At 42.4% G+C, this 15,769-nt stretch overlaps 1 protein-coding gene across 2 annotated transcripts; it reads left to right on the top strand.

The window, feature by feature from the left end:
- Nucleotides 1–3,320: 3,320 nt before the first annotated feature.
- Nucleotides 3,321–11,283, top strand: LOC129115346 (syntaxin-binding protein 4-like; the record flags this gene model as incomplete). 2 transcript variants are annotated; one of them, XM_054626903.1, is given in 9 exon segments in its annotated part: nucleotides 3,321–3,417; nucleotides 4,545–4,672; nucleotides 4,868–4,960; nucleotides 6,530–6,583; nucleotides 6,750–6,947; nucleotides 8,827–8,943; nucleotides 10,436–10,485; nucleotides 10,593–10,714; nucleotides 11,196–11,283. In XM_054626903.1, coding segments are annotated over 9 exon segments (912 nt in total), but the record flags the coding sequence as incomplete, so codon positions are not given.
- Nucleotides 11,284–15,769: the final 4,486 nt, after the last annotated feature.

The raw sequence follows: 15,769 nt of genomic DNA, 5'->3' as shown, positions 1-15,769 counted from the left end.
GTATCTCTATTCTCATTACAACACAGAACATACAATTATAAGCTTTAACAAGGCAGCAACCTCTGGTTCTGAAAAGTAAAGTCAATGCTGAAGTGCCTTAAACTTGCATTCTCTCTACTGTCCATCAGGGGCGACTCCTCTGGTTGTATAGAAGTCTATGAGAAAATTACTCTACTTCTCTCTTGATTTATTCCCTCAGTAAACATTGTAAACATGAGTTTATGGTCTCAATATCTAGTGTTAAGTCTTCTTCAATACAGCATGATGTTAATTTAGTAAATTATGGTCCGATTTAGAGTCAAATAGAACATAAAGCAGAGTATGCTTTATGTTCTGTCAATGACCTGTCAATCACAAGGAATTGTCCATGTTTTAGTCTTACAATTTTAACAAGTTCACAGTATGTTTTCAGTTTATGGCAATTCTGCTGCCAGGAGCTTTTTAGCCTGTGCTTGGCTGATTTGAGACAAGCTACAGCCCAATCCCCTGCTGGCACTTGCTCCTACGTTGTTCTTTGCTCTGGCTCCATCACCTGGCCTTTGTTGACCTATGGGGTGATAAAACAACACATGAGTTTTCCCATTGGCCTGTTTTATAAGACTTTTTTGCGACAGTTGCTCTTTAGTTTATAGTTACGTTTAGTTAGTAGTTCTTTTCGCACTTTAGCAGCTTATGGATCGTGTAGTTGATGGCACCAAGACTGCATTTGGCAGCATCCGTCTGTAGGATGACGTGCCAAAATTCAGGGTAACCAGAGCTCTATACACACCGCCTCCCAGAGTCCGGAGTCTAAAGTCTAGAGTCCATTTCACCTAGTGTGACTGCCTGTTGTTAGTCAAATCATAGAGAGGTGCAGCAAGAGTCGGAATGTGGCACAAACTGGAGGTAACATCCCACTAAATCCAGAAAGGTTCTTACTTGCCTTTTTGTCTCCAGGTGAGGTCAGCAGGCATTGCTTTCTAGTTTTTTCTTCTGCCGATTCCCCAGACATCTTCGCGATGTGTCCCAGGTTTTCTAAATCCAGCCACAACCGGCACTTCTTTGGATTGGCTTTCAGCGCTTCCAAGACCCCTTTTAGCTTGGCCAGGTGGGAGGACTTTTTGGTGCTGTGGATGACAATGTCTTCCAAGAAAGCAGCCACATAGGCCACGTGGGGTCAAATATCCAGTCCATCATGCACTGGAATGGTGCTGGTGTGCCATGGAAGGGAGAACTTCGTACAGGTATAACCCTTAAATTGTGGAAAATGCTGATTTCTCCTTTGCTTGCTCCATCAGGGGCCCCTGGCAATGTGTCAGGAACTCATACCCATATCGTTGGGACCAGCCAAAGAACCTTTTCTCGGGGCTGGAATTCCCTGACCCTGGCTCCCCTGTCATACACTCGGGCCTGGGCTACTTGGGCTTCGTCAAGGTGTCTTTTTACTACAGGCATCACTTTGGCCCTCTGGTGCTGCATTCCCCAAGGGTGGCTGCCATAGAGGAGTTTTAACATCCAGTAGACCTGTGAGGCACCGCAAGGGTGCATGAGTTAGAGGTCCGGGTGAACTAATTGCAGAAAATTGGAGCTTGTCCCAGTTCTTGCCTCCGTTTCAGTGATCTTGCACAGCATGCTTTTCAACATCTTGTTTAATCTCTCGACAAGGCCATCGTTGTTGGGGTGGTACTCACAGATTTGTATCTATTTTACTCTCACCCTCTTGCAGCACTGCTGCAGTATTTTTTACTTAAAACCGGTACCTTGGTCGGTCAGGATTTCAGCCGCTATGCCTGCTCTGGAGAACAGGAGGAAGATTTCTCACGCCATTGCTTGGGCTTTGAGTATTGGTATGGCTTCCGGGTAAAGTGTGGCACTGCCAATGATGACCAGAATTAATCAATGTCCGCGACAGGTTCTTGGTAGGGGCCAAACTATGTCCATGGCGAGTCATTTTAAGGAAGTTTTGATAATGGGCAGTGGAATGAGTGGACTCTGGTACCTTGCACTTGTGTCAATACTCTTGGATAGTTCTGATGCAGGGGCCAGTAGAATCTGGCCAGAACCCTTTCCATGGTTTTCTCCGTTCCGAGATGGGCCCCTAGTAGGTGGGAGTGGGCCAAGAACAGGACCTTGGAGATGGGCAAAAGCAATTAGTTAACCCATTCATGTACCATCTTTACTACTCTGTATATCAATCCATTTTTGAAAGCAAAGGGTCGGAAAGGGTCTGCAGATCATTGAACCCTAAAATCTGACCCTAGCTGTGGTCCCCTAAAAAATCTAATATTTCTTCTTACGTGGTGCAGCAACATGTTCAGTACATTTAATGGCAACCTGCAGCTATTATGGTCATTACGCATTAGAAAGTTTGTTCTGAAGGTACACCAAATTTATTCAACCTCTGGTGACCACAGATATCTGTACCAAAATGTCTTAACAGTCTGGACATTACTTGTTGATCCCAACATACAGTGTGTATTATTGCCTTATATGATGTTTTGATGATGCTGGTGATGGATAGCGCTGTCTCACATAGGTGTTCAGTTGGGTGGATATCCGGTTTCTGTGAAGAACAGATATCATCCATGTCATTTTCATACTACCTAATCCATACAACATTCAAAGAGCGCTTTGAGCTATATGAAATACTTTGCATTCAGTTTCTATACTCATTGCTTTAGGTTTTTAAAGAAACTCCATGAAGCAAATCTACACTGACGGTTCCTCTCATTCTGATTTGCAACTTTTTCAGCCCCAAGCTGTCTCTTCATCCAATTATGGATGTTTCTCTCGCAGTCTCTCTGGTTGCTTTATCATACTTGCGCTCTTCATCTCTACATTATTTTTACCCTCTCAGCACATTCACTCTTTGCTCCCCCTCTCACCCCTGCACTCCAGCTCCCTATCTCTCTGCTGCTAGTCTCTGTTTTCCTCTGCCTCCTCCTCTGGCTTTCTGTCTCTGCCCTCTTTACACTTTTCTTACCTTTATTCAACTTGATTTTTATTTAGCTCAGCCGTAGATTAGGAGGTGTTGATTCAACTGTATGGTCATTTTTGAGGCCGCAGTTTTTGCTGCTGCTGATAGCTGTTGTGTTACTAAGAGGTGTTTCTAATATTTATTTCCAGCCTATATACTGTCTATCAACAACTGTTAGTAGACAAACCTTAACCTCGCATGTGTAAATCTCTAGTGAAACAACCTGCGACCAAGACTTTTTTTAAAGATATGTTAATGTTATAGCTTGATGACAGTGCATAGTTCTTTTTTTTAAGTGATGTTGCAATGGCTCGATGGTAAAAATATTTATTTCTCTGTTCATCTTCCTGTCTCTGTCTCTCAGGCTTTGTCCTTCCTTGGGTTGGATGTCACAGAAGAGAAGAGGAAGAAGTTGAGAGAGAGTCTAACCACAGACCCGCAAGGCACTGTGGCCTATGGAGGTGAAGCACACAAACACACATGCACACACGCACGCACGCACCCACACACACACACACACACTTCCAGTTTAGTCAACAACAAGGTGAAATATCTGTGTTGAAATCCTGTCAAATCACAGGCTGCGCGTGACGGCTGCATGTCACTTACTGGTTGGATCACTTGGGTGTGATGTCACATTGTGGCACCATGAAGCAGCTCTGCGTCTGTGCTGCCAAGCACACATTTCTATAGAATGAATATCACGTATTCATACGTGTTTGTTACTTATACTAATTACTATTCTAATACTATTTCTGAATTTACTAATTAAAGGGGCATGAAATATATCTTTCCATCTATGGGGCCAAATCCAATATTATTCCTTTTGCATTTATACAGATTAATTTACCGAATGACACCTGCTTCAATACAAGTCACAGACTACTGAGCTTTGTTTTTTTTCCCCCAACTTTGGGGAAAAAAAGGGACTGCCCTAACTTAATAGCATTACAGTGATATATCAGTACTAGTCCGGCCCGTCTCCATATATATATATATATATATATATATATATATATATATATGTGTATATATATATATATATATATATATGTATATATATATATATATATATATATATATATATATATATATATATATATATATATATATATATATATATATATATATATATATATATGTATATAGATAGATAGATAGATAGATAGATAGATAGATAGATAGATAGATGGGTAGATATTTCCTTTTTCAGAATAACTATTTTGTCTACTGCACTTAATTGCATATTAGTGCAGCTCAGTCTGATTTGTATCCAAAAATATCCACAAATATCTTTCTTAAATGTAAATTTGAATTTTTATGGTGAATATATTCAATGTTCATGTTTCTCCTGTAATAGTCCTGTAATGTCTGAACCAGGAAGTAACGGTAATCTAGTTTAAAGGTGCGAAAAATGAGTTAGGGGGCATTTTAATTGCCTCTCAATGGCTCTCAACATGGCGATGATACATTAATGCTCTGAAGGTTTAATAAAAAATATTTTAAGTTAAGAAACATATAAGAGCAAGCACTCATTTTTCTTTGGGTCAGTAGCATTTTCTGTCTGTGCTTATCTGTCCACTCTCAGACTTCGTGGAGGCCACCCGGAACGTTTTCCAGGAGAACCTGGAGGAGCTGGGTTTAGGGGCGGGTCCCTTCATGTTTTCCTATCACGAAGCAGCTAGTTTGATGGACACATCTGCCTTCCACTCCCCTGTAAGCAGTCCTCACAGCCTCTCACAGCCTCTCACATGCCAGCATTCTTAAATAGAATATATTGAAAAGATAACCAACAGCCCAACCTGTAAAACACCTGTGTGTGTGTGTGTGTGTGTGTGTGTGTGTGTGTGTGTGTGTGTGTGTGTGTGTGTGTGTGTGTGTGTGTGTGTGCGTGTGCGTGTGTGCATGCAGACATATGAATCAGAATGCAGCTACAGCAGTGAGGAGATGGAGCAGTTTCAGACAGAGGTGAAGCAGCTGCAAACCCAGATGAAGCAGCTCAAGGTGAACACACTCTCACACAAAGGATTGGTCTTCTGTGACGTGCCACAATTATATCAAATTGTTGTAATGTACTTAACTATTCTCCAAAGATTCTCTAGGTGCATCTTTTACAAAGAAAACGACTGGAAAAAGTGTTGAACGTTGGAGGATCTTTGTAGTTACACCACTCAGAGTTTAACTGTAGTCTTTATGCACAACCAGGAAACAGATTCAAATGAGCTGCATGTTTGAACGTTAACATGTCATTAATCACTCCCTGCTAAATTTAAAAAAATCCTTCACTGACTAAAGCATCTCCAAAGTCAACGACCAATTTGAAGTGAACATTAGCACTGTTGCTAACCGCAGAGATATTTTTGCATTTCCTGTGGCTGCCTCACAATAAAAGCCAAATCGTGGTTCAACAGTTGAATGCTTGTATTTGTGGAACAGCAGCTGTAGGAAAGTTTGCATTGCAGTAACTTAACATTGCAAATGTAGCTCTGATACAGCTGTAACAGAGTGATCACTAAAGAGCAAGACGTCTATCAGTTAAGTCAGGGCTGCCAAGTTTTAATCATGAGTAAGCCTTCTGTGGGGGTCGGACTCCTCAACCAGTTTATAAAAGTTCAGCAGCATTCAAACATGAAAAGCAAAGTCAAGAATCAAATGTGTCCAACTCACTGATTGTCTAGTGGTTTATAGCGCTTTCCCATCATGTCTGTTTGATGAGATGGATTCCTTTATGGCACATGGCACATGCTGTTAAATTTTAGCTCCATGGACCTGAATCAATTTGAGAACATATATAGTTTGGTAATATGTGTAATATAGTTCAGTGTTCATTGTCTTCATAGAAGTGGTTCATACTGAAGCCTACCCTTCACTCTGCTGACTCTCTTTACAGCCAGCTGAAGGCAGCAGGTATCTGTACAGAACAATCTGTGCTTCTGTGCACATCAAACATATCGTATTGATTAATTACACTACACAGTTTCTTCTGCACATCAACAGGCTCCGTTTTCCAAACGGTCAGTCTGTCATGATGGAGAGCTCTAATAATGCTCAAATAATAATGCGTTCTTTCTGACCCAAGTCAAGTGCCCCACAGGTGCACTAAGTTAGCCAGGCCACGAAATGACTAAAGGTGTGTTTGTCCTGCTCGTCAGACGTGTGGCGTGACGGCGTGTGAAAAGTGTCACCTACGTGAGTCTCACAGTGAATATGTGACAGCTGGCAGCTCTGCTTAAGTACATGCATGCATCTTTTCCTGACTATTGGAATCCCACGTGGGAAAGTTGGACTCCACTCACAATGAAAACTATCTTTTACAAAATGAAAATATTAATGATTTCAAAAGCAAAGAGAATAGTGTACGGTGGCACTAAGCCAACAGCCAAAGATGGAAAACAACTTTTTATATTGCAACCCGATGAAATGACATGCATGAGGGCAGAAGGAATTGTTTTCTGTGTTATGTGGTCTGGTTTCACCGAGCCACAGAGGGCTCCGACCCCCTGACCTGATGGTTACAGATGTAAAACCCTCCTGGGCTTCATCTGCTGCCTCTCTTGGCAGGTGATGCTGAAGGACATGGAGCACAGCAAGAAAACCCTGGAGGACGAGCTGCAGAAGACCTCAGAGGTGAGAGACCAGCCACACTGCACGGCTCTGTTACTTTACATCAGTTTACATCAGTTCATGTTGCCTGAGAGATTTATTCACAAATGAAAAAAGTCAGTAAATAATTTAGTCTTTATCCAACACCTACCCAGATATGAATATATTTACATTCTGTTGTCTCTTCCAGAAAGCCTGTTTGACTGTGGAGGAGAACACCCGTCTGAAGACTCGCCTGCAGGCAGCAGAGGCCGAGGCCGGCCAGCGGCACGCCAGCAGTGCGGATCAGGACTACGAGGAGGTCATCCAGCTGCTGGAGGCGGAGATCAAAGACCTGAAGAACCAACTAGCCAGCAAGAGGCAGGCACGAGGACTGGAGTCTACCAAGGTCAGTCCCAAGCAATTCACTGTTGCTATTTTCCATGACCCCTTAATGTACAACTAATAATCCCCTTTACCCTTTTGGTCACTTCATAATTTGTTACACAGGCTTGTTTCTGTAGGATGCATCACTTTGAGCACCTGTATCACCTGCTGCCTCTCCAGATCAACAATCCACTGTGCAGACACAAACCTCTCCCTACAGAAGATGTCGTTTAGAATTTAAAAAGCATTGAGCTGAGCTTTGGCTTTCTTCTGTCCTCCTCCGTCCTCTGTCACGGGCTGGAGGCCCTGCAGCACCATCAGTGTGAAACACATCAAGCTGCATAGAGCCACGGAGCTCTGCCTCTGTTCTCACCAGCAGCTTTGATGAAATGAAAGGCTTTATATTTATTTCCTCTGGCTCTCAGGATTATTGCCGCACTTCTTGTGCCTTTTCATCTCAGGTAGTAAATCCTTCAGCTGCACACTGGCACACAGCCTGACAGCAGCATCCAGTGACAAAGGTGATGGGAGAGTAACAGAAATAAGGAGAGCAAGTGTTTGAGAGCTCCTCACAATTCTCCTCCAAGGACCAAAACCATTTGACAGCTGCTGAGTACATGGTCACATGGTTAGATGAGTTAAAACAACCAGAGACTCCTGCCTCCCCCTCTTCTTGCCATCTTTCATTCCTGTCTTCCCTACTCCACTGTTTCCAAACAAGCCTTAGATAAATAAACACATTCAAAGTTGCCATTATATATTTCCATTTGTGTAAAAGACAATTAGTGCATATTTGTGCTTTAAAATATTCATGCAAAAAAGTTCTGAGTGAAAACACTGGATATAAAAAAAAGACTGAGTGAATAAATACTGACTAAAGAGCTGAAAACATCAGACCTGTGTGGAGCGATGAGGAGACTGTCACCTTACCTTCCTCACGTTAATACATGACTCTAACACAAATGTCATATTTTATTGAAAAGCAGGTGTAGTTGCTATAGATACAGTCAAAACGCTCAATCCATGGAGAGAGGCACACAGGAAACTGTGCCTTTAAATGAGCCGTCAGGTCGTCCATCAAGGTTGTGATGTCTAGACGGTCTTTGGTAGAAGTGACGGTGAACTCGGTGTAGTTGACACTCACAGTGATCCTCGGCTGCATTGACGCTGTTCAGAAGTGCTGAACAATCAGAATAGACTGGGCTTTTTCATGATTTGGTCTTAAAGAGACAGGCGCTTAAACGGAGCGTTTCAGACAGAGGGGGAAAACAGGTTTATTCAGGAAGACTGTGAGAAGAATTACTTGTTTTTGGAGCATTAAAGCATGTAAACATGTTCTAGTAGAAACCCAAAATACAAGAATGAACCTGAAAATGAGCCCGATATGTCCACTTTAAATCACATTTCTTTTGTAGGTTTTCTGTAATTTCAGTGAAAATGAGGCTGCATTTGGATGGACACCTGAATAATGGTGTCGCAAATGAAAATAAATACACATTTGTTGATGCATCTAAAATTTAAAAAGTGATTCCTTCATAGGTCAAATTACATTGGTCTAATCTTGACCAAATATCCATGTAGAATAGTTCTTGCAGAAGTACTATTCTATTGTACAACTTCACTGAAAGAAACTTTCAAGTGGTTTAAATATATGAAGTGGGTTCATTTATTACAGAAGTTAATGCATATCGTTGCTGCCAAGGAAAACCTTACAACTCAAAATTTGGAGATTTAGATTTCCTTCAGATTAGTTTAAGGATTAATTGCACAGATCTGTGAACAGGGCAGTTTTTCTGACCTAATGAGACATTTTGGAGGTACATGTTTAAGTAATGAGTAGTGAGCTCGCTCCAGATGAAGTGGAAGCTGCTGTTAAAGTGTTTATTGATTGTGTTTGTCAGGAGGAGGTGCTGGATCTGAACAGGAGGCTGACAACTATCGACTGCCAGCTGAAGAAGTCGGAGCGGAGCAGGAAACACCTGGAGATCTCCAACAAGAAACTGCTGGGCTTTGCACAGGTACATCTTTAACTGGACGCCCCCACATTAGAAGAAGTGTTCATGATTGCTTACACCTATGGTGTCTAGCTGCTTTAATAAATGACTGAGCTTTTTTAAAAAAAAAAAAAAAAAAAAAAGCTATATATTTTTATGGTGTTTTTCAGTGGGAACCAATGGGCTTGGAGATGAGAACCACAGATAGAGTAGGAAGTCAGAACACATCTGGTTTGGGTCTTTTTATGACATGTGTTGACAGAAAGACAAATATAGAACACTCTTATTACCTAAAATGTTTGGGTCAAGTCCTCCAACGGTAAATGTATTCTAACGGTCCAGTCGGAGCTCGCAGTGATGGACTTGATGAAGTTAGTGGGAAAAAAATATATATTTTAAGATTAGAGGTAGGCCTTAAGTTACATGAGGCTGAGAACAGGTGGACTAATAGACTGACAATAGTTAGTAACTGACTCCATGACAATCAGCTGTTCTGTCACATCTCATACTCAAGCAGGCTGAGCAAATCAGAGCCACCATGACGGGTATCATGGAGCCAGTCTGCCCCCCAGTGGCTTAGAGACACGCTGCTGCTCCCTGCAGTTCACAAAGCAGACTTGTCTCACCTCCTCACCCTGCTCTTACAGGCCACCTTTTTCATTTGCAGAAGACTTTCACTGTCTTGATTAGCAGAACAGTAAGTGCATTTCTCAAACCAGGCGCAAAAAAACAGACCCTGTCATTGTGAGAATGTCATTGTTTACAAGCAAGATGGTTAAAACACTCAGCCATGTTGTCAATTTAATAGTGTAATGTACGTTTTGTAAGATAACGATAAATGAGAAAAAACTAAATAGCTTTTAAATTGCAAAAAATATATTTTCCTGATTTAACCATTTAGCAGTAGCTCTGATGCCAGTACAGGTGTTTAAGTATTTATAGACTACTCTATAGAGAACCAGTTGAATACATTTTGCATGAATGTGTCAAAGCATTTGCATTTGATTAAAAGATTGACAAATTGATTCAATGACGTGACTAAATCATGGAGGTTGAAGTAGTTTTGAGAATTTCTGTTCTGGGAAATGTAAAAGAGCAGCTCAGAAACTCTTAAAGCTGTTCACAAAGCTGCTGAGAGCAGCTTTTTGTCAGGAGCTGTGGGGAAAGCTGAGCTAAGAGAAGGCTGACATTGTTGCTATGGACGACATCATGTTACATGAGTGGACTCATTCACTGTGTCCCCCAGTGACTGGTGTTTGTCAGGGAATGTGAAATGAACAATACACAGGAGCATGAGGACCAAATGAAAGGACAGCAGATGGACATGAAGTGAGAGAACAGATTCTATAAGAAGTGTTACACAGAGGTCTACCTCATCACCTTCTCTCTCTTTGTGACCTTGAGGTCCTTGTTTTGGTGTCACATGAAGACCTGCTGTCTGTACTGGATCAGTGTGAGTAAGAAAACAAGATCATCATAGAAGCTCACATAACTGTTACGTTTTGTCTGTCTTTAGAACGTCCACAAAGTGCTGACGACCCCCAGCCTGTTTGGAGGAGAAGGCGGGTAAGAGACTCAGAACATCACATTATCAGTTGAGATAGTTCAATGAAGATCATTTAGAGTCCTGTTGTAACCAGTCCTCCTGTGTGTTCGTGTGTTCTATCTGTCAGGAGCAACAGGTCATCTCCAGCCACTGACACCCCGTCACCACTTCCTGATCCCGCCTTCCAACTGGCTGTGGAGGCCAAGGAGCTTGTGGCGGGGGTCGGCTCCCCCACTGCTGATGATAAAGGTACAGAGTTCAGACCGGAGAGGACTAAACTAGAACTCTGTGAACATGAGATGGATTAGGATCAAGGTGTTGGACTGATGGACGGATTAGCTGAAACAATAATTTACAAACTCACACAACTCATGCAGAATAATCCAAGCCTCATTTATGCAGGATTATGCTCACTACTTCACAAATACACGCATGCATCTTCACTAAAACCTGACTATTTAAAGCTCTTTTACCGTTGGTGCGCTGCATGTCTTAAGTCTTTAAATAGTAAGATTTGGGCCATAATGCATGAGGTACTGAGCATACAACTGGGTGAATGACATTTGAATGAGTCAGGTGATGTCCAGTGACATCAGATCATGGGACACTGTCCACTGTTGCTGGCCAGTTGTTCAGTTTCTCTTTGTTCTATTTCTTGTTTTATACGATGCAAAGTTACATGATGATGATTGTTGATGTCGTTTCCTGTCCACCTGTGATCGACCTGCAGCGTCAGTGTTGGAGGCTGCATCAGTCCCAGACGTCAACCTTCATCACATGTGAGCAGCAAAGAGCCAGAGGTCTATGAGAGGACCGGGGCAGGCTGAGGAGGCTGAATTAGCTGAACCCCAACAGACCACACCATGGTCTATGGACTGGACTACACTAAGGTCTATGGACTGGACTACACCAAGGTCTACAGACCGGACCACACCATGGTCTATGGACTGGACTACACCAAGGTCTACAGACCGGACCACACCATGGTCTATGGACTGGACTACACCAAGGTCTATGAACTGGACTACACTAAGGTCTATGGACTGGACTACACCAAGGTCTACAGACCGGACCACACCATGGTCTACAGACTGGATTACACCACGGCCTACGGACTAGACTAGACCATGGTCTACAGACTGGACCACACCATGGTCTACAGACTGGACCACACCATGGTCTATGGACTGGACTACACCATGGTCTACACTGGACTGGTCTATGGACTGGACACCATGGTCTATGGACTGGACTACACCAATGTCTATGAACTGGACTACACTAAGGTCTATGGACTGGACTACACCAAGGTCTACAGACCGGACCACACCATGGTCTACAGACTGGATTACACCACGGCCTACGGACTAGACTACACCATGGTCTATGGACTGGACCACACCATGGTCTACAGACTGGACCACACCATGGTCTACAGACTGGACTACACCATGGTCTACGGACCGGACCACACCATGGTCTACAGACTGGACCCACACCTGACTACACCATGGTCTATGGACTGGACCACACCATGGTCTACAGACTGGACCACACCATGGTCTACAGACTGGACTACACCAAGGTCTACAGACTGGACCACACCATGGTCTACAGACTGGACCACACCATGGTCTACGGACTGGACCACACCATGGTCTACGGACTGGACCACACCATGGTCTACGGACTGGACCGCACCATGGTCTACAGACTGGACCACACCATGGTCTATGGACTGGACACCATCCAATACACCTTCTCAAAATAATGACATTACTTTGATAAATTCAAATCCTCCGTTCACAGTGACGGGTTGAACACAACCTGGCCGGTGTTTTAATGCCAAAGCTTGCTCACACACATCAAATTAGTGTCTTCCTTTGAAACGGAGGGTTCAGCAGAGGGCCTTGACCCGAGGACTCTCTTCATTCGCCGATAACACGTGTACACAAGTCTCTATGAGAAGTGCTCTGCCAAATAAAAAGTCCGCTGGAATTCTCCTTTGTGTAACTCTGACAGCAGCTGGTGTTGGAGGAGCTGCATGATCATGTCCACAACACACACATGCTGCTGTTAACCTTGTTAATACTCCTCTCTAACTACTTTTCTAACCCCCCACCCCTCCACACATACACATACTCTCTCCAAGGTTTGCATGTAAAAGAGGACTTCTTAGTTAGGAAAGGACAATCCAGAGCTGGTCTGTTCAAAGAGTCTTCCTCTGTGTCATAATAACTCGCTGCCATCTGCCACAGGAGTAATGAACTGTTGAGCAAAAAGTATAAAAAACCAACGGTGTCCCTTTGTCCATGTCCATAACTCTCCTTGTGCCCTTATTCACTAACAACAGGCAAAGAATGAAGTGTTCCGAGAGACTTCATACTGCATGGTTCATGTTGATGTGTCTCCTGCATCCAGGAGTGGCTGCCATGCTGCTGTAGCTCCTGCAGTGTAAACCTGTGTTTGGTAGTCACAGAGACTAGACAGTCATCAGTCATAGACTACATGTCATTTGATTTATTCAGACAGCTTTTAAAAATACTCACATGTCCTGTGCTTCAACAACATTGCATCTTTGGTGTGGCCTCATGTCTTTCTGTTACTGTTTTATATTAAAGGACTAACTGCTGACTGGACCTGATGTTTTTATTCCAGTCTCCTAACCTATTATTTCCACTACTGACAGTATTGAACAGTGTTCAACCCAGGTGACCGTTTGATATTATGTGAGGAAATTAACTGAAATAAGAAAGACAGTTACCAACAGAAGAAACTAAAGCCTCACACAGACTTCAAGGCTTACTGTGCTGCACAGCTGATCTCAGACAATGTGACCTGATGACAAGAGAAGTTACTGAGGGGCAGATGAGATGCATTCTGCCCCAGACATCAAACAGAAGAGCAGGACTTTAGACAGCACAGGAGGTATTCACGAGAGGTTATGGTAGAGAAAGGAACATGAATGAACTTTAATCCATAGAAATCTCAATGACATCAGACCACATCCATACAGAGAAACAATAATAGACTAATAAAAATAGCCTAACTAAAAACTGTTAGAATTAGTGAACAATAATACTCCATGTCTTAAAGAATAACTTTCTCCTGCATAGAAAACTCTTCTTAAACTTTTCCAATGGAAGTGATGGGCCACAGAATACACAGTTCTCACTCTGTGAAAACATTCAGCAAAGGCTCATATGAGGCTTCAGCAGTCTCAATATAAGATCAATTTGGTCCTTTCTCAAAGTCGTCTTTATACCGAGAAATTCCCCTGTTGTGTTCCTATTCCTCCACACCGCAGAAACACTACCAAGAAACGTGATTCTAACTTTCTGTTTGCCTCAGAGTTTAGCAACTACCAAAATCAACAAAAACGGTTGTTCCACTGTCCGCCATTTCCACTAGTGGAGACAGTAACTGCAAAGAACTTGAACTGATACTCTGTGGTAACTGATAGCTACTGGGGAAAACAAAAGCACTTTCCTCTTTCTGTTTTGGTTGCACAAAGGTTGTCCTCTGTGCTGTAAACGGAGCCTTCATTTTCCCTGGAGATGGATGGCAGACAGCAGTGCAGAGTGAAGGCCAGGCTTATAGGGAACCAATCATAAGGCTGATGGTGTCAATATTCAATGACATTACATTATGCAGTAAACATTTACTTCATGAGAAGTTAAAGCAAAAACTGGTCTATTACCACTTGTGCTTTTAGCGTACATATGGGCGTACGAGTATTATTTAAAGGAGCAGTGAGTAGGATTTAGTGGCATGTAGTGGTGATGCTGCAGATTGCATCCAACTGAACCCCTCTTCCCTGACTCCTACCAAGCGTGTAGAGAACCACAGTGACCTTAAGCTAATGTAACAACATGAAAGTCTCTCAAGAGCCAGTGTTTGGTTTGTCCGTTCTGAGCTACTGTAGAAACATGGAGGTGTAATATCTCACACTCTGTGAAGAGGACCTGCTCCCTATGTAAACATGAAGGGCTGGCGTGGAATTGTGATGAGGAAATATTGGCTCTTTTGATACTGCTTGCAGGTTCCTCCTAGCGACCAACTAACATAATCCATTGACCATTTTCTAATAACCTTTGAATTTGTTCTACCAGAGTGTACGCCATTAGGCAAAAGTTTCTACACTAGATGTCTATCTGATAATGCTGTGGCTAAATTTAAAGAAGCGATTTCTTCAGGGTTTTATTCAGTACCATTGCTCAATATAACAGAGGACTCCTACGCTAGCTTTAGTCCGTCTCAGATTGACCATCTTGTTGATAGTGCTGCATGCTCACTGCGAATGACACTAGACTCTATAGCTCCTCTAAAAAAGAAGCTAATAAAAGAAAGGAGGTTTGCTCCATGGTATAATCCTCAAACCCGCGATTTAAAGCAAATATCGCGAAAACTTGAAAGGATATGGCGTTCCACCAATGTGGATGAAGCGCGGTTAGTCTGGCGAGACAGTCTTAAAATATATAAGAAGGCACTCCGTAATGCTAGAGCAGCCTATTATTCAGCATTAATAGAGAAAAATAAGAACAACCCCAGGGTTCTCTTCAGCACTGTAGCCAGGCTGACAGAGAGTCACAGCTCTGTTGAGCCGTGTATTCCTATAAACCTCAGTAGTAGTGACTTCATGAACTTCTTTAATGATAAGATTCTAACTATTAGAGAAAAAATGTATAATCTACTGCCCTCAACCAGTACCGATCGATCCATAGCTGTAGAACCTGAAATATATTTAGATGGCTTTTCTCCCATCGACCTTCAACAATTGACTTTAACTATTTCTAAGTCTAACATCTATCAATTAAGCCAGACGAAACTAACCAGTTCTCTAAACTTCAAGCATGTCTTACGGACATAAAAACCTGGATGACCTGTAACTTTTTAATGTTAAACTCTGAAAAAACAGAAGTTATCCTACTAGGCCCAGATCACCTTCGAATTCAATTATCTAACGATATAGTTTCTCTAGATGGCATTGCTCTAGCATCCAGCACTACCGTTAAGAACCTTGGAGTTATCTTTGACCAGGATCTGTCTTTTAACTCTTATATAAAACAGATCTCAAGGACAGCCTTTTTTCATTTACGTAACATTGCGAAAATCAGGCAAATCCTGTCTCAAAGTGATGCAGAAAAACTAGTTCATGCATTTGTTACCTCTAGACTAGATTACTGTAACTCCTTATTATCAGGCTGCTCTAATAGGTCTCTTAGATCTTTACAGTTGATCCAGAATGCTGCAGCACGTGTTCTAACAAAAACTAAGAAAAGAGATCATATTACTCCAGTATTA

This window comes from Anoplopoma fimbria, unplaced genomic scaffold (genome assembly GCF_027596085.1).
Source record: "Anoplopoma fimbria isolate UVic2021 breed Golden Eagle Sablefish unplaced genomic scaffold, Afim_UVic_2022 Un_contig_11611_pilon_pilon, whole genome shotgun sequence".
Classification (NCBI taxonomy): domain Eukaryota; kingdom Metazoa; phylum Chordata; class Actinopteri; order Perciformes; family Anoplopomatidae; genus Anoplopoma; species Anoplopoma fimbria.
Note: the sequence above shows the minus strand (reverse complement) of the source record. Positions and strands in the feature narration are given on the sequence as shown.